General features: G+C 42.4%; 1 protein-coding gene across 1 annotated transcript in view; it reads right to left on the minus strand.

Moving 5' to 3' along the window:
- LOC126260504 (hemicentin-1-like) overlaps positions 1-24,964 on the minus strand; it is a 1,544,736-nt gene that overhangs the window by 391,262 nt on the left and 1,128,510 nt on the right. The window contains exon 8 of the mRNA XM_049957834.1: positions 16,874-17,004. Coding sequence (XP_049813791.1) covers positions 16,874-17,004 — 131 coding nt within the window. The remainder of the gene's footprint in view (positions 1-16,873; positions 17,005-24,964) is intronic.

Here is a 24,964-nt window from a genome sequence, read left to right on the forward strand (position 1 = left end):
ATGCAATGACATAGAGGCCTTCAAAATTTAGTTTTTGCTCACGATGAATTCTCTGCGTACTTCAGGTGACACGCGACCTATATTCTATTTGGATGAAACATGGGTTACTCAAAACCGTTAACTTAAGTACATCTGGCACAACTGCAGCCGAAATGGGGGCACAAAGGTACCTATTGGGAAAGGGGCAAGGCTGATTATTGGACATGTGGTGTCCTCGAAGAGTGGTTTTCTTAAATAAAGTACATTAGTTTACAGATGAAGCAAAAAAAAAGTTAGAAAATTACAATTCGGAAATAAATATTGCTGAGTTGAAAAATTGGTTTGAGACCATATTCTTGTATTTCTTCATCTACATCTACACTCTGCAAACCACCGTGTTGTGCGTGGCTGAGGGTACATCTCATTGTACAAGTTATTTGGGTTTCTTCCCGTTCCATTCACTTATTGAGCCCGTGAAGAACAATTGACGGAATGCCTCTGTGCGTACTGTAATTGTCCTAATCTTATTCTCCACGATTCCTATGTGAGCGATACGTAGGCGGTTGTAGGATATACTTAGAGCCATCTTCCAAAGCCAGTTCTTGAAACATCGTTAGTGGACTTCCTCGGCATAGTTCACATCTGTATTCAAGGGTCTACAACTTCAGTGTCTTAAATACCTCTGTGACAATTTCTCACGGATCGAGGAAACCTATGACCATTCGTGCTGCCCTTCTCTGTGTGCTTCCAGTAACTTCTGTTAGTCGTATTTGGTACATTTATTGGAGGGAAGTTCCATCATCGTCATGGACGAAGCCAAGTATCATTCAGTATTTATGAACCGAACTCCAATAGCGAAAACACAGAAGGCTGATAGCTGCTTGGCTAACCACGAAAAGTATTGGCTTATCACCTACGAAAACAACACATGAAATGTCGGACGAGGTTCATTTAAACAAATAAGAATAAATTAATGAGCTAAATGTACTGGCAAATGAAAGATGGCACCAAGCGGTACCCTTACCACCTGAACATTGCCAGTACAATCCGACTGAGCTCATTTCGGCCCAGATCAAGAGAAACAACACGTGTAAAATCGCAAATGTTGAGCGTTTACTTTACAAGGCCTTGGAAAACTTCGCAATCGAGCAGTGGCGTAAACGTGTTCAGCATGCAGAAAATTTACGGAAATACTTTGAGGAAGGAGTCACTCGGTAATCATCAACTTCATTGATTACTCGAGAACCATAAATGATGAGAGCAGCAAAGAACAAGAGAAATTAGAAAATTCCGATGAGGAAGATGACACAAGTGAAGACGAGTGTATGGTTGTGACATTTTACACTTTTCTTATAATTTACTGTCTACTTACATCATGAACACTTCGTAAGTAATAATTTAATAAAATATTGTGTAAGTAGGCTTTTTAGATTTTATGTTGTTAATGCCACGTAGTGCTCTGTATGAAAATCGCTGACTGTGCTCGATGTTGTCTGTGGCTGGTTGGACTCATTGTTGGAATATTCGCTATTGTAGTGTTGGGCAGTTGGATGAGAACAGTTGGAGGTGGGCCGTCAGCATTGGTGGATGTGGGGAGAGAGATGCCAGAGTTTTGAGCAGACGATGTGGATGGACGTGTGTCCGTCAGAAAAAGGAAATTTGTTTAATTGGATGTCACAAAATTATATATATAATTATGTGTGTTTCGTTATTATGATATTTTCTTTTTTTTTACGGTGTCTTTTGATATTTCAGGTGTCGCATTTCAGTGAATATTAAGTGTATTATATCCACATATAAGTTACATACATAAAACAATGCCATGTCATCGTGGACGAGGAGGGAAAACTGGTCGACGGACTCGGAATTCACAGTTAGTCCAGAGTCGTCGGTTAAATAGATCGGCAGAAGATCAATTGACGGACAATGAAAATTTAAGAAACCAGGCTGCAATCAGACTTGCTAATGAAAGTCAAGAGCAACGCAACGAACGCCTTCGAGCTAATGCATTGAGACAAAGGCTGGCCCGTCAACGAGTCACCGACACATTCAGAACACGTGAACAACAGCGTTTGCAAGTGTATCGCACATTGACACGTGCATCACTTCTTCGCCTTGCGTTTGAATATGAGTCGGACATCGACTATTCGTCACATTCAGAAATTGTAATAGTTGCTATGAACAAACAATGCCAACACTGTCATGCACTCTAATACAAAGGTGAATCTGCCGGTTTCTGCTCCGCGTCTGGAAAAGTTGTATTGCCACCATTGAATTCGCCGCCGGAACCATTCAATTCATGCTTTCAAGTGACATCATTTGTGAGCAACAAAAATCGTTCAGAATGAGGATGATCGCAATTTTCACTCAACGTTTAAGATTCAGGGCCAAGTGTATCATCAAATTGGTTCTTTAATGCCGATGCCTGATACCGATTCAAAATTTCTGCAAATCTACTTCATGGGTGATGAGGAGCAGCAAATAAACGCACGCTGCCAGTAGAACCATATCGAGCAGATGGAGGAATGAGAAATTATGGGTATTTTAGAACTGTTTTTACACAATCAGAACCTGTTGGTCCAGTTGTTCAATACCGTTTCAAACAGACTGCAAAACGACAACTATACAGCAGACAAAGTACTATCTGGGCAGCACGCGGGCCGATATAGTGCAGCGACCATTAATGAAGTTGCAGTTGCTATGGTTGGCGACGTATTTGAACGTCGAGATATACGAATCCGATGCAGAGATAAGACAGTGCATACGATTGAAGACAGTCATCGCTGTTACGACGCTTTGCAATATCAATTGATAGTTTGGGAGGAAGGAGAAGATGGGTATCATTTAAATATCAAACAAAAAAATGCAGGACAACGTCTGTCGGGTCCACTAGTGTGTGTATATATATATATATATATATATATATATATATATATATATATATATATATATATATATATATATACGCTGTTAAGGAAAATACATTGTTTGTTCTCTATGAAAAACTTTTATTTCCTAACTATGCCTATCAGTAGTTAGTGCCTTCAGTAGTTAGAATCTTTTACTTAGCTGGCAGTATTGGCGCTCGTTGTATTGTAGTAGTTCGAGTAACGAAGATTTTTGTGAGGTAAGTGATTCATGAAAGGTATAGGTTATTGTTAGTCAGGGCCATTCTTTTGTGGGGATTTTTTAAAGTCAGATAGCGTTGCGCTAAAGATATTGTGTGTCAGTTTAGTGATGATCACGATAAGTAAAGAGAGAAATGTCTGAGTACGTTCAGTTCTGCTCATCTGTTTGAAAATCAAATAACGTAAGGGGTTTACCAGCACAGTAATTCAATAATTTTTCTAAGGGGACGTTTCAATTGTACTATTTACGTTTTGTATTCATTGGCATGGAAAACTGGTGTGCTCAGCTAGTGTAATGATTTGAAAAACAAGGTCGGTGTTTACAGCAATCAGTGACCTAGTAATGTGGTTTTATTTCAGATCTAGATTCCAGCTGTCTTTAAGTTACCAACACTGCGCTTAGAGCCATATTCATCAATTATGTACTTCTTTTAGCGTAGTAATTTGATTGAAATAGCAGTAGTTATATTTTTTACACTAATATGGATTTTTGTCAGTGATTCAAACACATTTACACTTCATATAAATATATAATACCTAACGTTGTGTATAATAATCGTACAACTGTAGACTGTAAATAACGAACTGAATGAGAACGGTTTTAAAATGATTTTAAATTCAAATAATTTACGAGAACTTTGCTTACGTAACGATACGGCTGATATGGTCTAAATCAATATTTCGCCGTAAAAATATAATTATAAGGATTTTGCGCAAGGCAGAGACTATTACAACGAGTAATAAAGACGCATGTGACTATCAAGTGCTTGTGGCTAGTGGTCTGGTAAGACCGCACTGACTGCACCTGTCAATACGCATGACCAGAGCTGTAATAGCGTATTGTATGACTATGGTTAATTTCGGCTCTCTGAGGCAGGCCTGGGTGGTCGCAGCGCTATGAATACAGAACGGCTTAACCTCTCCCCTGCTAGTCTGCTCGAGGCGGCACGGTCTTGGTAGATAGCTGCGCGTCCACAGGTACCCTGAGCATTTCTGGTGTGATGAATCTGTGTTTCCTATTGGCGGTTGCAAATATGCGACAGAGACATTGTGCCGTGTTCAGTGTGGGAAAATTCTAGAATGTAATTGTCCAGATGAAGTCAGTCAATCAAAAGAGTCTTCAGCATAGGTGCCGTAGCGTAACATCGCAAATGTCCAAACCATTAAGTGGCGACACAGCAGACACAGTGTACCTACCTCTGGCTAATTAATGGGCATACTGTAAGTAGTACTGGACAAGTTTTAGAACACTTGCCCAGCGTTTCAGCGTCTTGAGACGTATTCTTGGTAGCCACAGTGGCGAAAGTTATTAAATTTGATTGAAAGTGGAGAGGGGAAGAAAGGAAAGGGGGGGGGGGAAGAATCACAGTTGTCATCTGCATTGGGACGTTACGCAGAATCGGCGGCGACTAGTGAAAATGTGTTTCGGACCGGGATTCGAACCCGGAATCTCCTGCTTCTAGACCAGGTGCGGTAACCACTGTGCCGTCCGGGACACAGTGTTATCGCAACTGTACGGAATATCTCGGCTCGCCTCACGACGCCACCTATCCGCAGCCCCTGCCCATTTAATGCTCCGCTCCAGGAGTCAGTTTTCTGGGAGCAGAGAGGAATGTTACTTAGCCGTGAGTCATTGCGAGGATGCGTGGCTGAGAGATCACATCGTACCTTGTAAATAAGGCAGTTTACGCTGAATCGATCGAGTAAGTGTCGTCTTTTTAGAGCTAGCCCTTTTGCTCTGAGCAGCTCACTGTTTGCGAAGGAAATTTCGCAACTTGTGTCACTTTTTCCAATGTCTTTAATTCTTTTGGATCTTGGGCCCGGCTTTAGCTTGTGGTTGTAAGCCGCACAGACAGTGGAAAGCCAATTGTGGTGCCGCAGCAATCTTTTTGTTCATTTTGAGTTACCCTCCAGTTGTTAACAGAACAGGCTGTTTCAACTGAGAATTTGTACAAACGATCCTTTGCTGTGATTTTGTGCACATAAACGTGCATTCTATTAAGAAAATTGATTTTGTTAGATTTTTGCGGAGAAAAAATTACAAAACCGTTCATAGATCCGTTTTAAATAAAATATTCACTTTACTTGTGAGCCAATTTACAGAAAATAAATCCAATACTTGAAAGAATTTATTTATTATCCTACTTTTCTTTCGTCCTACAAAAAATTAGGTTAGGTGACCCACAATACAAAAATATGACCGACTTATTCTGCATAACAGAACTGCGCTCTTATTGTGGCGGCTTTCTGTTGTAAAGCAGGTGCCTCTGCTTGGATGGAACACTGGACATCAGTGAGACGCTGCCCTCTAATTATACTCACGGAAATAAACGCAGCAACATAAATAAATTAATACAGAATAATGAAATTTCGAGAATACATTTGCGTAGATAACATTTTTAAGTGATTAACATAGAAAGATCACAGGTTAATGTAAGCGCGGGATAAACCAGTGCAAATGTGAACTGCTGGTACATTAGTAACGAGTCTAATCGCCAGAATATTGAATGCAAGCACGCAGATGTGCGTGCGTTTTGTTGTACTAGTGTCACATCTCATTTTGTGGTATGGAGTTCCATGCGTGTTGCACTTGGTCAGTCAATAAAGGAACGTTTAACGCTGGTTGTGGAAGACAGTATAGTTATATTTCGATGATGCTCCAGATGTGCTGTATTCGAGGCGGATCTGGTGACTGAGCATGCCAGGACAACATGTGACACTCTTTAGAGCATGTTGGGTTACAACGGCGGTTTGTAGGGTAGCGTTATTTTGTTGGAAACACCCCGCTGGGAATCTGTTCATGAATGGCAGCACAACAGGTAGGATCACCACAGTAACGTTACAGTTTTGCAATCATGGTGAGTGGGGTAACCGCGAGAGTGCTCTAGCTGTCATGCGACCGTAGACCATAATTCCAGGTGTAGGTCCAGTGTGCCTAGCACGCAGACATGTTGTAGGCTCTCAGCTGGACCCCTCCTGGTGGCAATCGCTGGCCAACACTCTTCAGAAAACACAACAGTTCACCACTCTGCCGTCCACTGAACTCTCGCTTGACATCACTGAAGTCGCAAATGGCGGTGGTGTGGGGTCAGTCGAATGCACGCTACACAGTGTCTGGCTCGCAGCTGTCCTTGAAGTAACCAACTGGTAACAGTTCGTCGTGTCACTGTGGTGTCACGTACTGCTAACATTGCTGCAACAGATGTAGTACGATGCTCCAGATCCATACGCCCTCTCGGCAGTCGACATGATCGTCTGCAGCCTGGTCTACTCTAGAAATCGTGCGCAATAGCTACATTCCTCTCAAGTTTTTCTGTGAGACCGCAGATGAAACATCCAGCTTCTCATAGCCCGATTACACGATCTCGTGCTAAGTCAGTAAAGTGATGACAATGATGCCTTATTCGTCTTAAATCCATCATTGACTAACGACAACTTACCACATCCAACATCAAAGGTAGCTAACGCTCACGACCGTTACAAAGTATATTTAAAGCAAACCTGATCCGCATCCACATAGTGGCGCTAGGCGCCACTCATATGTGACTGGCGCGAGATTCGGGTAGACATATTCTTTCAGGTTTAGCGACACACCTACCAACTTTCGATTATCTCGCACTATTCATGTTTGGTACTGAGATTTTTCTTCCGTCAATATATTCCTATTTTCCCAAATCTGCAGAGAACCTCCTCATTCTTCACCTTATCAGTCGACCTAATTTTCAACGTGTTTCTACAGCATAACATCTCTAACGCTTCGATTCTCTTCTATGTTTTACTGCACAGCAATGCCACACTCCAAACGTGCAATCTAAGAAATTTATTCCTCAAACTAGGGACCTTGTTTGACTCTAGAAGACTTCTCTTGGTACGGTTTCCTTTTCTGCCAACGCTGTCTGCTTTTTTCATGTCCCCGTTCAATCCATCATGGGTTACGTTACTGTCTAGGTAGCAGAAATCCTTTTCATTTTCTACTTCGTGATCCCCAATTGCGATGTTAATTTTTTCGCTATTTTCTATTCCGTTAATTCTAATTTCTTTCTTCTGTACACTGTCGGTCCATATTCCGTACCCATTAGACTGTTCATTTCTTTTATTTCCGTCATAGTTTCTCCGATCTATAGATTAAACAGTAGGGGCGAAAGAGTACATCAATGTTTCACAACCTTTCTATTCCGAGCACTTGTTTCCTGATGTTGCAGTCTTATTCTTCCCTCTTGGTTCTTGTACATTTCGTGTACTACCGGCTTTCCCTGCACCTTATCGCTGCTTTTCTCAGAATTTCGATCATTTTGCTCCATTTTACATTGCCGAACGCTATTTGCAGGTCGACAGATCCTATGAACGTGTCTTGATTTTCCTTCAGTCTTGCTTCCATTATCAAGCGCTACGCCACAACTCACTCTCTGGTGCCTTTCTTTACCTTTGCTAAAGGCAAACCGATCATCATCTGAAAGATCCTCAATTTTCTTTTCCACTCTTCCGCATATTATTCTTATCAGCAACTTGGATGGATGAGCTACTAAGCACATTGTTTGATAATTCTTGTATTAGTCAACTCTTAAGCAACCGGCAGGAGTGGCCGAGCGGTTCTAGGCGCTTCAGTCTGGAACCGCGCGACAGTAGACATTTTGTTGCCTCTTCCTCCAAATTATTTTGGAAATTCCGAGGGAATGTCATGTACTGCTTCCACCTTATTTGATCTTAAGTCTTCCAAAGCTCTTTGAAATTCCGATTCTAATAGGGAATCGCCTATCCAGTGTTTCTTCTATCACGTCGTCAGAACGCCGTCCTCCTGATAGAGGATCTCTCCTCTGCATTTGACAGAGGAATTCCCGTTGCACTCTTGGTGTTACCGCTCTTGCTTTTACTTGCACCGAAGGTTGTTTTGACTTTTCTGTATACCGAGTCAGACCTTGGTGAAAGAAATCAACGAGATTCAGTACACCGCAAGATTAATACCTGATGGCCGAAAATGGAATAATTTTTTTTCAATGTAAATCGATTCCGCGGTGGAATGAGTAGGGACTGCAGCGGTTTTAAGTAATTCGGCCAGCCCAGTGCCAGGGGCACGCTCACTGGGGCTAGCTCGGTGAGCAGACCACAAAAGTAGGTTTGTAGATCATCTGGCACAACTGTAACGCTGCAGAGTAGATTAGCATTAGAGTAGATTAACCCTTACGTGAGCCGTGCTTCCCACTACAACTAACACGCTCCTAGTCCCGCAGGATTCACAGTTCCCACCTCTGTACGGTGCCACCACCTAGTGAACAGTATAGGGTACTACTTCCAATCGGAAGTTCCCGCCGATTTTGCTGTATCTTCGAGCAGGGGCATTGTTGCTCTGTAGAGGAGCCTTTCAGTGCTGTTTAGGTGACATTTTGTGATTTTTTCCTCAAAGCTATAGTATAAGGTTAATACTTTTGATTTACCCAAATTTATGAAGGAAAACGTAAAATTGGAACGAGGAGAATTCCAGTTTGAAACAAAAGGAGCCATTTCTGTAGTAAAATGGATGGATTACCATCCAGTCGCTTTCCTGTCCTCAATTCATGACCCATGAGAAACAGACACAGTGAAAAGGTAAAACAAGGATGGTACTAGTACAGAGATTTCTTGTCCTGAAGTTGTGGCAGAATACAACAAAATAATGTGTGGTGTCGATAAGTTTGATGAATTACGAGAAAGGTACGCTATTGGCAGACGTTGTGTAAAATGTTGGCACAGAATATTTTATTTCCTGGTGGACGTTGCTGCAGTGAACAGTTCCTGTGGAAAATAAGTAAAAGAGAAAGTGGAAATCACGATCAGCTCACATACAGGATCCATCTAGCCAGACAATTGATCACTGGCTTCTCATCCCAAAAAAGGCGTGGACAAATACCTGTCTTTCTGGCAAAAAGGGGTAAAGTACCTGAAGATTTTCGTCATGTGGCTTTAGGGGAACATCGACCCTTTTAGGAGAAACCTACTGGACGTGCCGTCATCGTAGTACCAATGCTGCGGAAAAGATCACTCGCTGTGTTTGTACATATTGTCAAGTACCACTTTGCATAGACCCATGTTTCAGAAAATATCATGGCAAGTAATTGTGAACAATCATTGTAACAAGAGAAATAAATTTATCAAATAAATATGACATATCTTGAAAAAGTTGTTTTTGTCATTTAACTCCAATGAAGGGCAGTGGGAAGAATGACCTCAAATGGTTCACATGGCTCTGAGCACTATGGGACTTAACATCTGAGGTCATCAGTCCCCTAGAACTTAGAACTACTTAAACCTAACTAACATAAGGGCATCACACACATCCATGCCCGAGGCAGGATTCGAACCTGCGACCGTAGCGGTGACGCGGTTCCAGGCTGTAGCGCCTAGAACCGCTTTTCCACCGCGGCCGGCGAATGACCTCATTTTCACAGTTGGAGCAAATTTGATATTCTGAATGATAAATACACCCATTTGTTAACTACTATCTGCTCTCCATTCATTAAAAAAAACTGCTCAATAATTTGGCCCACGAAAGAGTTAACAGATCAAATTAACTTTGTCCGTAGCTTTGTGCCAGTTAATTAAGTATAGGCTACTTTTGTTTCTGTATTATAAAAAGACCACCTAATTAGTTACGGTGGTGGGTTATTTTGTATCATCATATTGTATTGTACTGTATTGCATCATAGTTACAGTATTGTATTTTGCATCATCATTATTGTATTAATAAAGGATTTAAAAAAATCGATTCCGCGTTAACAGATTAGCTCATGCCGTGCCATGGGATAATTACAGCCCGCATTGATCATCCCTGAGTAGCTGCTGTTTAATTATATTTACTCGGTAGAGACGTAAGCCATCGTTTGGAGGGCGAACCTAGCGACGACTGCGCTGCGACGTCTTTGTGCTCGGGGCGGCCGGTAGTGGGCGGGCGCTGCAGCCGGGCAAGTGCTGTCCAGGCAGGTGCAGCGGTCCTCCTCTTGGGCGGCTGCAGCCCTCGACGTGGCGGCAGGCTGCAGACTAATTAGACCGGCGGCTGTCTCCGGAGCGAATATTAGCTGGCCGCGGGGTGCCCTCCAGCCAGCGCCGGGATTATATCCGCCGACACCCGCGCGGCTCATCTCTGCCCCCACCACAGCCATCCTACCCTACTCCAACTCCACTCCAACCTCCCACTCAACCCCTACTCCGGTCGCGCTGTTCCCCTGGAAACAATGGCAACATTATCCTTGGCGGGAGTGGATGACGGAAGCGCGCCAGGACAGAGGGACATTTAATGATTTCCCAATACGCTCCGACCCGAAAATAAATGCGTTTGCCAGCTTTATCTCGGAGCGCGAAAACACGGCGGCGGGTGGCCATTCGAAATTCCTTTTAAGTTGAGAGCCGAAATTACCCATCCGAGAATTTCCTCGGTCCCACTCTGGGCGCGAGAGCCCAGCCTGCTGCTGCTTCTAATGGAGAAAAATTAAATCGACGCGGAAGTAGTGGAAACGAGATAAATAAACAACAACGCGACGAGGTCTTTTCTCCGGCCGGCAAGACGAGTAATGTCTTTCTCTAGGCGCAGGAAGAAGAGACGTAAAGAAAGGAAAGAAAAAAAAGGAGGAGGCGAAAAAAATCAATCTCGCACACTGCGCAACCGTGACCGAGAGTTCTTAATGCGCATTACCAATTCTGCCGCTGTGGCATCCGAGAAGTTGAAATATTCAGTTGCTCCCTAGGCGAATAGCTTGTGGCTAAGTCGAAGTCAAGAACGGAGGTCGATGTTGTATCAATAAATAAGTAGGCCGGAGCCTTTGCATTTTTATGTAGCATCGCCTGAAGAAACAAAGAAACAGCTTCAGTTTCTTCGCCGTGTTTCCCTTGATACTTTTACGCAACAGTGTAGTAAAATGTGTTATCCATCGGTGCACTGGCGGATAGTCTGGCAGCCTTCACTAACAATATTTCAGAAGGAAACTGTAGTTGGCGAAGCAATGGATTTTATTTGGGAGTTATTAGCTGACAGTGGAACACGTGTCCCAATACAGATCTTACATTAAGTGTATCTTCACACTCGAGAGATGTGGGTTTTGCATTTCACACTCGATATTTTTCATAATAGCCCCTTTATTTTTTTTCTTTTTTTTTAAATGTAAGTTCCTATGGGACCAAACTGCTGTTGTCATCGGTCCCAAGGGTTACACGATACTTAATCTAACATAAACTACCAGACGTGGAAAACACCGCGTGACTGCTACGGTCGCAGGTTCGAATCCTGCCTCGGGCATGGATGTGTGTGATGTCCTTAGGTTAGTGAGGTTTAAGTAGTTCTAAGTTCTAGGGGACTGATAACCACAGCAGTTGAGTCCCATAGTGCTCAGAGCCATTTGAACCATTTTTTTTGAAAACACCGCTTCAGTTGTAAATTTCCTTATGAGCGCAGAACAGGTAATACTCATAAGGAGCATACCGAGCACAGTACACGTCCACCGCGGCGATCGGAGGCCACAGCACAGTTGCGACACCTGAGGATGGGCTTATGAGAGCCCGAAACCGGTCGTGATGATAAAAGAAATTTACAACTGAAGGAGTGTTTTCAACCTCTGGTATAATGCTCAGTTGCCGAAGTTCTTCCAACAGGATTCTTTCTAACTTAAGCTAACTGAAGCTAAGGACCACACACACACGCATGCCCGAGGGAGGACTCGAACATCCGACGGAAGGGGCCGCTCCAGCCGTGGCAAAGGCGGATACCCCACGCGGCACAGAATGTTATGGGTAAGGCTGGTGGTGGTGATGGTGGTGGTTGGGGAGGGGGGCAGGGAAGAGGAGGGGATAGTTCTTAGGTATCACAACCATTTCGCTATCTTCCTGTTCCTTTCGCGAATGACGTTTGCGACACTGTACATGATTTTTCTGTCGTGACTACTTCGCTACATGTGTATGAAAGGTACCGACATGTTTCTACGTTACTGGGAACATTCGATCTCGCATTTGTAAGCCTCACTTTTTTTGCAGGGTTTGCCTGTAGAGTGTGACGAACATCTCAGAGACGCTGTCATGCTTGCTAAACGAACTGTGACGAAACGCACACCTTTCCTTTGCATCCCTTTTATGTTAATTAAACCTCATAAGGGTCTTATTGTGGTGAGACATAATCAAGGATCAGTCGTGAGAGGCTTTTAGAAGCAATTTCTTTGGTCGGTGAACAGCATTTCGTTACCATACTTCGAATAAACCTTAGACTGGCATCTGTTGTATGTATAACTAGTTTTATGTGCTCTTTCACATTAATCCGGTCGGATACTCCAAGATATTTGTAGGTTGTTATGTTTCTATTGATTAATCGCCAATCGAACTACAGTCAGACTCTCCATTTTATCGTACGTCACCATTAATATCGACGGTGGAAGACCGTACTGTACAGCATATCATTCAACGAGGTAAAATAAAACCGGTCCTCTGCCCCCAGTGTGTTATGCGTTTACATGCTCTGGATTATTTTAATGGATGAAGTGCTGTTTTGCGTTTCCTTACTATGCATGACTTAAAGGAAGTCCGCAGCTCGTGGTCATGCGGTAGCGTTCTCGCTTCCCGTGCCCGGGTTCCCGGGTTCGATACCCGGCGGGGTCAGGGATTTTCTCTGCCTCGTGATGACTGGGTGTTGTGTGATGTCATCAGGATAGTTAGGTTTAAGTAGTTCTAAGTTCTAGGGCACTGATGACCATAGATGTTAAGTCCCATAGTGCTCAGAGCCATTTGAACCATTTTGAACTTAAATGAAGTAGTTGCAACACCGATCTATTGATTAACCAGCTGCCCTCCTGGAAGTCTTAGACAATTTGTAATTTCATACGAGTCGTCATCGTCGTCTATGGTACTACTTTTGCAACGGCTTGGGTCTCAGGTTCGAAACCAGCCACTGCTTAAATAAGGAACAAAATTCATAGTAATATCAGCCGATTCACCCTTTTTATGCCAAAGACCTGTCAAAGAGGACCCAGGAGTGGACGCATGTTTGCGTCACCCTCTTGCTCAGAGATGGTAACCTACCGGTAAGTGGTGGAAGAACCATCAACGATAAATGGCGTGAGGATGCAGAAAGCAGTGGAAACCGTTGCATCAAAGACGATGTGTATCCATAGGTAATGTGCGTAATTGGAAAATCGCCATGATAACTCCATTGGCAAAAGATTCGGGATTTCTGATCTCCGGAAAGGGTTTGCCAAGTGGGAAGGGCCATGAGAAAAAGACCTAAAAAGCAACGAAAGGGTAATATTCTCTGGATCGGAACTTGCAACGCCAGAAGTTTTAATGTGGTACTGTAATCCGAAAAAAGAAATGCAAAGGCTCAATTTAGATATAGTGAGCGATAGTGAAATGATTGTAAAGAAGGTAACGAATCCTGGCCTGTCGAAAATAAAGCAAAAGCAAGTAAGTTAATAGGAACAGGTCAGAAATAGAGTTTTTGTCGTCAGCGACGGCAGCTAAACAAAACAGATCAGGTAAATATGCCAATGTCACAACCAGAACACGAATATTAGATATTGGATGTATTTAATGTGTAATTCGGTACAAAAAATAAGAAGAAAATCTAAAAATCATGGACGACTTAGAAGCTGCAAGAGAGGGGAGGGGGAGGGGTGGGAGATGGAAGGATAGAAGACAGAGTTAAGGGAGACTGTGGTCTCGGTACTATAACCGACAGAGAAGAAAGACTAATTCATTTCTAGTATATATAAGTTTGTTCTGTTACTGTTCATGGTTGAAGTTTGAAAGTTGTCTTTTTTTACACATTTTGACTTGGTTAAAATGCTATTTCGAAAATACTGTTCTGACAGTCTGGATGATTTAAAAATGGGTCAGGTAACCCGAAAATGGTCGTCAATTAAATAAGAAGCGAATCTTAAGTCTGTGACTGTTTCTACATCATGTTTACGCAAGTGGCTGTCGTGCAACTAACAGAGCATACTGGAAATCCATAATTCATTCCTGTAATGAATTTCTGCTAGTAACAGCGAGTAAACTGTTCAAAAATCACAAGGGGATACCGAATACTTGGGAAACGTCTGGGGTCACGGCGAGATTAAATTAAACGAAAGTATTATCGTCAATTAATAAAAAAAAATCACTTACATATCTTATATGTAAGACAGAAGTCATATTGATTGCATTATGTTATTTGTAATAAATACACCATGTATTGTTATTGTTTTATTGCATCGTACATGTAAATGAGGAATGTATAAAACGTGGAACTATTCAATGCACAATACCAAAACATAATGAAAAATCACTTGAGATTAGGTTGTATCTGATGATGAAATCCTTTTGTTATGTCCAAACTACATCTGTAATACTCAAAATAAAAAGCTTCATGACCACATTCAGTCATTCATTTAGTGATAAATTGATTAAAAAAATTTTCTTACTACGCGTGTACTAACATAAAATCAAGGCACAACTGTTAGCTAAACAAAGTTTAGGCATTGGTCGAAGCTTAAGAATCCAATTCTTATTGGTAGCCCAAATACAGATTAAATACTGACGAAAAACATCAAAATTTAACGCTTTGTTTCCTCGGTGTTCATGCTCTCTATACGTTAACCAACAGCAGAAAGACCAACCAAATTTCAGTTAATATTATTTGATCGCATTAAAAAAGGTGTAAAAATTTTACAGCGCAATTGAGTGCATCATTTTCTTGATATTCAGGCCACGAAGGCTAAGTAACTGAAAAAAATTCTGGTATTATATGAGAGATGTATTCCAATGTTAATGGTACTTTTATATGCAAAGCGTTGTCTAAATTGGGATACCACTTTATACTCCTAGAATGAATTACATTAAATGGTCCGAAAAACTACACCATTCTGATACCTACAGCATTACTGTATTTTCGTAGCAGACAAGGCACATTACCACAACTATGTCCGCCACCGGTAGCTGAGTGGTCAGCGCGACAGACTGTCAATCCTAAGGGCCCGGATTCGATACCCGGCTGGGTCGGAGATTTTCTCCGCTCAGGGACTGGGTGTTGAGTTGTCCTAATCATCATCATTTCATCCCCATCGACACGCAAGTCGCCGAAGTGGCGTCAAATCGAAAGACTTGCACCAGGCGAACGGTCTACCAGACGGGAGGCCCTCGTCACACGACATTTATTTTTTTACCACAACTATGAAATACGGCATTTTGCTTCAGAATGACCTAATACTTCCTCGTGTATGCTCGATCTGAACACATCAACATTATCGATGACCACAACGGTGCCTATCAACCATGGACACTCGATACATTCAGAGATGACCACTAGAAAGAGGTGACAATTGCTTCTCTTTGACCACAGCAATTTAAGTCGTATTATCGTGTTGGAATCACTTCGTACTGATATGTTTATTTGGTGGACGGCTGTCCTTAATGACATAACTACATTAAGTTGAATAGCTTAATGTAGTAATCTAGAAGTCTCCCGTCCATGCCTTGGCTGATTACAGTTACTCATTCTCATAGGAGATGTGATTAGCATTTTATACACATTTGTAAATAGCATGCTTGGTCGATCGCTCTATTCTGCTAGGTTTAGTGTAGCAAACATATTTATCACTTATTTCCTACTGAATACTTTACCTCTGCTCCCGTAAGACAGTTTTCCCTTTATAGATCGCAAGCACCCAAGTTCCAGCCCGCCTGTCGAGCCGCGCGATCTAACGCGCTGCTTCTCGAGCGGGAAGGCGTGCCCGTCTCCGGCACGAATCTTCGAGGCGGATTAGTGTCGAGGTCCGGTGTACCAGCCATCCAGTAGATGGTTTTTAAGGTGGTTTACCATCTGGCTCGGCAACTGCAGGCTGGTTCCCTTTATTCCGCCTCAGTTACACTATGTAGGCGATATTGCTGGGTGCGGTGCGGTGTGGTAGTGTGGGTGAATTGCTGTGTCCTGTTATGGGGTTGTGAACCACTGAGGGCTACGGCGGGACGAAGTCTTGAAAGTAGGCTGTTTAGGTTTTTATGTTGGTAACGCCACGTAGCGCTCTGTATGAAAATCACTGACTGTGCTGTGTGCAGTCTGTGGCTGGTTGGCATTGTTGGAATATTTATCTGGCGGTATTGGCGCTCGCTGTACTGCAGTAATTCGAGTAACGAAGATTTTTGTGAGGTAAGTGATTCATGAAAGGTATAGGTTATTGTTAGTCAGGGCCATTCTTTTGTATGGATTATTGAAAGTCAGATTGCGTTGCTCTAAAAATATTGTGTGTCAGTTTAGTGATGATCAGAATAAGTAAAGAGAGAAATGTCTGAGTACGTTCAGTTTTGCTCAGTTGTTTGAAAGTCAAATAACGTAAGAGGTTTAACAGCACAGTCATTCATAATTTTTATAAGGGGACGTTTCAGCCTCTCCGTCGTTTCAAGGTCCCCGGTTTAAATACTCAATACACACAATACCCTAGTTCCAGATCATTACGTAAGTACGCAGTAATCACAAGTTGCAATAATGCGTGAAGGAAGAGGCATTAGTGGCTCCGTTTTCTCTGATAGCCGATCACCGAAATCAACGTAATCTACGTTCGCAATTATAACAAGACGTGGTATTGCACTCGCGGATACACAGCTAGGTCTGATAAGGAACGATAGTATAAATATAGTTTCTGTTAATCCAATAGCACAAAATTCTCAGATGTTAACTTTCGAAGAAAACAGGCATTTTCAGGAACTACGTCCGCTATTGTATCTATCGCACACTCGTTCGTCAGAGCACAACTAGAACGTATTTGGCTCTTGCTGCAACTTACCTCGTGGAACCAGCTGACGGTGTCCGGCTGCGGGTTTGAGTTCACCTCGCACGTCAGCCTCACGTTGTCCCCTTCTTTGAAAATCGTCTGCCCCGTGTCGGAATCCAGCCTCACCGAGACAGCTGGCGGGTCTGTAACGTGGGAAGAGGAGGCCAGAGATCAGTAAACAGGTACTCGTCGTTTAGAATCGGCTTATACTGCAAAGCGTTTCAAGTGTTCCGATAGGTGATATCGTGCAAATCACAAGCAGTATGAGGATACGCACCACTCACCAATCACTGGTAGGACAACCTGATGGCTTCACATTTCATCAGGTCCTGCACTGACTAACGCTTTCGCAATTAAAATAACGAGCAAAATGGGAACAATGCCAGCAACTGAATTGAGTTTGTCAGCAAACTTAAAGCCGCAAATTACTTAAAAACAAGCTCTGAAAGATAGTGAACGGAAGAGGAACACTCAAACATCCGCCAGAGACTAAAAATCTTTTCTTCGTCGTGCTGCATAGCTTTGATAAAGTTTAGAAACCATAACACCGTAAGTTGGGTTTCAAGTACTTTACAAGACGACAGCATTCGGTCATACACTCTGTTGAAAATATTGTTCAATAATTGACTAGTTCTTTTCAACGGCCGTGATGCCGACACCACGAATACGGAAAACGTAGGTGAAAAAATTATGGTTCAAAATTGTAGTACATATAGTTTGGCTTAAAAGCAAGAGCTACATTCGCACAAGTTGAGATTAAAAAGTCAACGGAATGCCAAAATACTGAGTGCAAAGTAGACGAAGAAACGGGAATTTTCAGCCACAATATGTGAATATAAGATGTACTACAACGAAATGGTTTAAATTTCTTGTATAGGGATTAATCATCGTTATATGGCATAGAATAAGTAAATGATGACATAATTGAGACTTGCAGGCTTCTATCGAATTGTTTTGTCGACAGCAGTCTGACTGAGTGCCGTGCCTGTGTTGCTATGGAGCATCCGAGGAAACTGTGTGTGTGTGTGTGTGTCGGGAGGGAGGGGGGGGGGGGGGCTCAGATAGTGTCGGATCGGCCAGCAGGATAGTTGTGGAGTGACGGCTCTGCTAGGTACCGGGAAGTTAGCAGACATACGGGGTGCAAGTGTGGCGAGCCAGGACCAGTGTTGACGAGTGGCTCTGCGAGTGGATTTTTTTTAGCCATTATACTGGGTGCAAGTGTGGCGAGCTAGGACCCTTGTTGATGAGTGGCTCTACGAGTGGATTTTATTAGCCGTCATACCGGGTGCAAGTGTGGCGAACCAAGACCCTTGTTGACGAGTGGCTCTGTGAGTGGATTTTGGGCGGATGGCCACCGTGGACTGTATTCCCAGCCATCTGTGTGGTTACTGGAATGGGTTATGCGCCTCTCACTGGTGCAATGTTTTGCCCTAATCTTCATCCACTTCGGTGTCAGTTGCCTGCACTGCGAATACCCACGTACTAATCCACCTCGTCGATTTGTCAAAACTACACTATTTTGGTGAAAATTTCTGTTGCCTGTGTAGTTAGATGGTGTGCCGGCGTGGAACTCAGTTTTTAGATTGAGTTTAAATTCTGCAGAAATACCGTCAGCTGTACTACAGGAAGTACTATAAATTTAAATGTTAATTGATTACTGTCGTATTTATGCTCTTGGTGGAAGTTGTTGGTTTGGGTAAATGCAGAAAGAAGCATATGCATGGTAGCCTTCACGTGTTTTTGTATCTCGTAGCCAAAGCTTGAATATGAACAGAGGCCAAGCTGCTGTTCATAAATATATTGGGGCATTTAGGAAAGTAAAGCTGTTTTCACCTTTGGTTATGGTCAATTTTAAGAATTATGTAGGTTCACTATACTGGGGAAATTGATTAGAAAGCCTTTTCAGCCTAGATAACGTTATATGCTTCTTAAGACGTATGTGCTGTTTAGTCTGATTCAGAATTTGAGTCATTAAGGTATTTTGTACTGGCAGTTTAAAACGTATATCATTAGATAGTTTAACCCACAAACGGCAGGATTGTTATACGGCATTTGTCATTCTATTGTGGTTAACCAATTCCGTATAAATGTTACTGTACAAATGGCCGTTGCCGTTCGGAGTTCCTTTTACTTACTAAACCTCACGATGGTATTTATTCTTAAGTTAGCTCATTATTAATTATTTGAAATGTATTCACTGTTACCAGTACCAGTGAAACTAGAGTGCTCCTGGAACTACAACGCCGCTCCTCGGGCATGGGTGTGTGTGTTTGTCCTTAGGATAATTTAGGTTAAGTAGTGTGTAAGCCTAGGGACTGATGACCTTAGCAGTTAAGTCCCATAAGATTTCACACACATTTGAACATTTTTATTTGAACTGCAACGGAATTTTCCTAAAGAGATTAATTTAAAAAAATCCAAGAATAACCTTATTTATCTCCTTTTATGTCAGACTATCTCAGTAATTTCAAATATTTTACTGTTTACGTGACTTTTCTACTGTACCAAAGTTTAAGACTTTAATGTGTTTCAGTTTTCAGGCAACCCCCCCCCCAAGTTTTTTTGGGGTGGGGATTATGTTTGGTTTGTTTTTATTTGAACTTTAATTTTAGTTTTTCGTCTGTTGTAGCGATTTGATTGTAACTGCCTTCTACTTGTGCGTGTGAGTCCTGTTGCATGATCCTTTTATGGCAGTTGGGTCCTCCATGTTGTGACCGTCTGTGACGCCGCCTATTTGAAAGTTCTTGTTCTGAATTGGATACTGTATTCCTTCACAATTAGGATGAAAAGAATTGGACCACAATCTGTAGAATGTCATTTTACAACAATTTTTTTTCCAAGTTTCATTTTTAAGTGTGAATGATGATTGAAAAATTACTTCCTTCAACTTTGTGCGGCCTCATCCTCCCACCCAACAGCTTGCAGTGCTGTCGCCAAGCTGGCGTAGCATATCAGTAATCGAACACCGTACGAAGTTTGAAACACTTTATAGACTGGCGCTACACACATCATACCATACAGGGTCGAGCCGTAAGCAGATGTAATGTGACACTTCGCGTAGACTGTCATATTTGCACGGAATACTAAAGCCAAAGCTCAAAGGCAGCTAAAGATATCTACGGCATACGATTTCTACCATCGAGGAGTAGATGCATTTAGCGACAGTTTCATGTCAGTCCTGTTAACTAACTTAGAAACTAGATGATATGCATATCTTTCGTGTATAAGAAAAACAGGTACTAACAGAAACTCAACTGAATTGAGTAGTGCTACTGACGAGATGACTCTATGTATACTATTATTGGTATGTGTTTGACGATGCTGGCGCTGACTTTGTGTTTAGCATATGACGGTGCCACTATGGCTCCAGTATATTAGGACATGTTTTTATAAAACCGATCTGAAGATGGTCGTTATAGACCTAAACCGGTCGTGTGATGACATAAAATATTTGTGACCATAGACGTGAAGTAAAGGAAATTTATTCAACTAAATTGATTAACCGTATTTGCAAAATTGGTACCCCTCCAGAGCGAAGTAGTGAGCCAAGTAGTCGCAGTGAGCCAACACATCACTGAACCGGTAGAAGAAAACGATTAGCACTCTAAAGAAGAATCTTTTGAAATACGGGAAACTTAGGCAGGCGGAAATCGTTGGACTGGACGAACTATTATAGCTAAACATAGCCTACAAACACTTGATAAGCAAAGGAAATACTTTAAAGCAAAGTTGAGGTTTCGCTATCGGCTGAATCTTCGAGAGAACGTTAGCTAATGCTCTCCCTGATCATGTGGAAGCTAAGCTTTCTATATAGCAGCAACTTGAGAAGATACCTTATTATAGATGCTCAGTCGCCTTGTTATTCACGTTCAATCTTGCGGGACTGAGACATCGATTAACATGCACGAACTTTTATCCACCTGATGCACAAAAATTTCGGACATGACAGCTGCTTTCGTTCGGGTGGTAAATATTTGCTGATTGTAGAAATGTGTGTTAACTTTCGGCGTTCATTGCCGCTTTGGCGTGTAGTCGTACCATTTGTTGTAGATATCTAGTACTCCTGGAGACCTACACTGTGTTTCGCGATACATTCATTCTTCGCCAAAATAGTTAACACTGATAGTCTGTCGCCTCAGAATGTACTCCACAGAACCGATTTCAACCAAATGGAGTAGCTTCCATTAGCATTTTTAGTAGTTTAACTCCTTCAAGGCCTGATCTCCCGCAGGAACTCATCAGATTGTAACTCTTCTCTAATTCTACCTTTTTTAAGCCACAGATTCGTATTACTTCATTTAATATTTAAGTTATCTAGAGGATTTTAGTATTGAAAATACAGAGATTTATATCACCAGGACTTTTCTAGCTTAAGCTATCCAGAGGCTTTTAGTACTGAAAATGCAGAGATTTAAGTCTCTAGTATTGTTCTAGTTTAATCCGAGCTTCCATCTGATTTTACTTTGCAGAAGTGAGCAGTATATTCTGCAGTATGTGAGAACTTTCTTACAACTTTCTGGGCCTGTTTACATTTTTCATCATCTTATCTGATGCATTCTACTTGTTCTTCCTAAGAGAACGTCCTGGAATGCTACAAGAGAAATACTGTTTCACTCCTCTTCATATCTTCTTCCTTCTTTTTTAGCACATGTTGCATATCTTTTACCTTGAATTATACTGCAAGAGAATTTGTTTTCGACTTCCTGTCACAGTCTCTTTATCCATCTGATTCAGCGTTTCCTCACTGCCGCTCAGAATAAGAACAGAGCTATATGTTTTCGTTCAACATTCTTACAAACAAATCTTTTAAGATGCTATCTGAACAATTTTCTTCCTTTTTCCGAATTCACACCGTGAAACTACCACTTTATTTCCTTTCTGTTAAAATTTATCAGTAAACGGAGAGCAGCGTTCGACTTATAGCATTTAACAATATGATATCCTAAAGACAGGCACAGACTTCTGAAAACCAAATAGACAATCATAGATAGAGCAAGAATAGGATGTGCAATAGACAACAAACATACAGCACATCTTTTCCTGTTTGTAAATTCACAGTATGTTAGGAAAGAAGGAAGGGAGGAAGAAAGGGAGGAAGAAAGGACGGGAGGAAGAAAGGAAGGGAGGAAGGAACTAAGGAAGGAAGAAAGAAAGATTAGGGTTGAATGACCTCTTGACATCGAGGTCATTAGAAAACTAGCACAAGCTTGGATTGTTTCAAGGACGGGAGAGGAAATCGACAGTGCTCTTTCGTACGAAACATCTTGGCCTTTGCCTGGAGTTATTTAGGGAAATCGCGGAAAACAGAAATCTGGGAGGCTGGATGGAGATTTGAACCATCGCCCTCTCGTACACGAGTACAGTGTGCCAACCGCTGCTCGATCTCTCAGGATGAAGTGCTTAAAAAGGGCGAAAGGCAGGGAATCACTCTTGTTCTCCTATCGTTTAACCTGTTTATGGAGGGAATAATAACAAGAATAAAATCTGAAGGTAAGAAATTAGAACAGAAAGTGGAAGAATGTCAGTGATAAGATTCCCCGGACAACACTGCTATCCTCAGTGGAAGTGCGGAAGAATTATGGAATCAGCAAGCTAAAGAGCATAGAATATAGACAGAGAATGAACCGAAATAAGACGATAGTATTGATAGGTACCAGAAATTATATTAGTGATAAGATTAATATCAATATAGGAGACAAGGTAGTGGAAAAATTGAAGGAATTTTGCTGATTTGGAGGCAAAATCACGCGTGATGAACCCATGAGGACATTTGAAGCAGACTGGCACAGCAATTAGAACTATTAGTATCCAACTTAGTCCTTAATTTGAGGTAGAAATTTCTGAGAATGTGCGTTTGGAGAACCGTATTGTAGCCTGTTGAAGTGAATAATGGACTTCGGGAAAACCGGAAAAAGAATAGTATGAAAGCGTTCAACATATGTTACAGTATGACACCGAAAAGTAAGTGGACTGATATGGTGAAATGTGAGGTAGTTCTCCGGACAACTGGTCAGAAAAATATTAACTCCATTGAAGTAAAATATGAGAGGATACGTGTTAAGATATCAAGGATTGTCTGTCATAGGATCAGAGGTAGCTATGTACGCCCCCATTACCTGAGTGTTTAGAGCGGAGGAATGTCACGCCAAGGGGCCCGGGTTCGATTCCCGGCTGGGGCAGGAGCTTTTCTCTGCTCAGGGACTGGTTGTTGTGTTGTCCTCATCATTTCATCTCCATCTCCTACGCGCAAGTCGCCCAATGTGGCATCGAATGCAATAAGTACTTGCACTCGGCGGCCGAACTTCCCCGAATGGGGGACTCCGGGCCCACCATGCCGTACGCCCATTTCCGTTAAAGGTAGCTGTAAAACTCAAACTCTTGAGCTAGACAAAGACTGAAATACGTCCAACAAATAACCTATAGCGTTCGGTGTAAGTAGACGAGAGTGTTGTACGTAGAGGATAGTGAACATAGGAACACACGATTTTAACAGTTGGTATTTCATTCCAGCGACTTATTTTCGAATCAAATGAATGACTACGCACTAGAGACCGCCAGAAGCAGTTTCCTCAGTTTTCTACTGTTTTTATTGTTACTAGATATAAGGTTGTATTTTCTGAAGCACTTGTAAATATTTCGGGTGCTGCATACTTAACCGCTGTACAACACATTACAACTATTTGAAATATATTGTCAATTCTGCAGACACAAAATTTTACGGCAAGTAAATGTGTGGGTGATTAAGGCATACTTCATAAGAAGTCCACCGCTTTGTGCCTTGAAACGGAAGACGATATGTCGGAAGACGATATGTTACGATGATACTTGTGTTACTTGCAAATTAACTGACTTTCGTCAATGTCTTAACAATTTCACCCGATATGGAAATGGAAATTTATGTTAGTTTCCAGTAGCTTCAGTTTCAAAATATATTGTAACTCGCTTTTAATAATACATACATCAAAAAAAGTTTTGCATCACCCCGGTTCCCAGAACTCCTGAATATAGACGTTGGATATTGTATCACAGACACAGTCCCTTTGACTGTTCAGAGATGTCACCAAACCCGCTCAAAGATGTAAATAACCATGCATGAGCTGCGCCTATTAGACGGAGGTGTCCGAGAGCCGATCAGTACCAGTCAATCCACCAGGAAGCAGGTGCACGTCTCGTGTTGACTGTAGGTCAACTGTGCCTATACGGTCAAAACCGCGGCTCGATCGCGTCCGCATTGTTACTTTGTGCCAGGAAGGGCTCTCAACAAGGGAAGTGTCCTGGCGTCTCGGAGAGAACCAAAGCATTGTTGTTCGGTCACGGAGGAGATAAAGAGAAACAGGAACTGTCGATAACATGCCTCTCTCAGACCGCCCAGGGTTACTACTGCAATGGATGACCGCTACTTACGGATTATGGGTCGGAGGAACCCTGACAGCAACGCCACCATGTTCAATAATGCTTTTCGTGCAGCCACAGGACGTCGTGTTACTACTCAAACTGTGTGATTCCCGGCGGGGTCAGGGATTTTCATCTGCCTCAAGATGACTGGGTGTTTGTGTTGTCCTCATCATTTCATCATCATTCATGAAAGTGGCGAGATTGGGCTGAGCAAAGGTCGGAAATTTGTAGCGGTGCTGATGACCGCGCAGCTGAGCGCCCCACAAACCAAACATCATCATCATCATCATCATCATCATCAAACTGTGCGCAATAGGCTGCATGCTGTGCAACTTCATTCTCGACGTCCATGGCGAGGTCCATCTTTTCAACTACGACACCATGCAGCGCGGTACAGATGTGCCCAACAACATGCCGAGTGAGTGTCGCACATGTCTTCAACTAGACAATTATCGGAGAAGTGTTTGGAGGCAACCCGGTCGCCTTGAACACACTGTCCAGCGAGTGCAGGAAGGTGGAGGTTCCCTCCTGTTTTGGGGTGGCATGATGTGGGGCCGACTTACGCCGCTGGTGGTCATGGAAGGCGCCCTAACGGCTGTACGATACGTGAATGTCATCCTCCGACCGATAGTGCAACCATATGGGCAGCATATTGACGAGGCATTCGTCTTCATGGACAACAATTCACGCCCCCATCCTGCACATCTT

This window comes from Schistocerca nitens, chromosome 5 (assembly GCF_023898315.1).
Source record: "Schistocerca nitens isolate TAMUIC-IGC-003100 chromosome 5, iqSchNite1.1, whole genome shotgun sequence".
In the NCBI taxonomy this organism is placed as follows: domain Eukaryota; kingdom Metazoa; phylum Arthropoda; class Insecta; order Orthoptera; family Acrididae; genus Schistocerca; species Schistocerca nitens.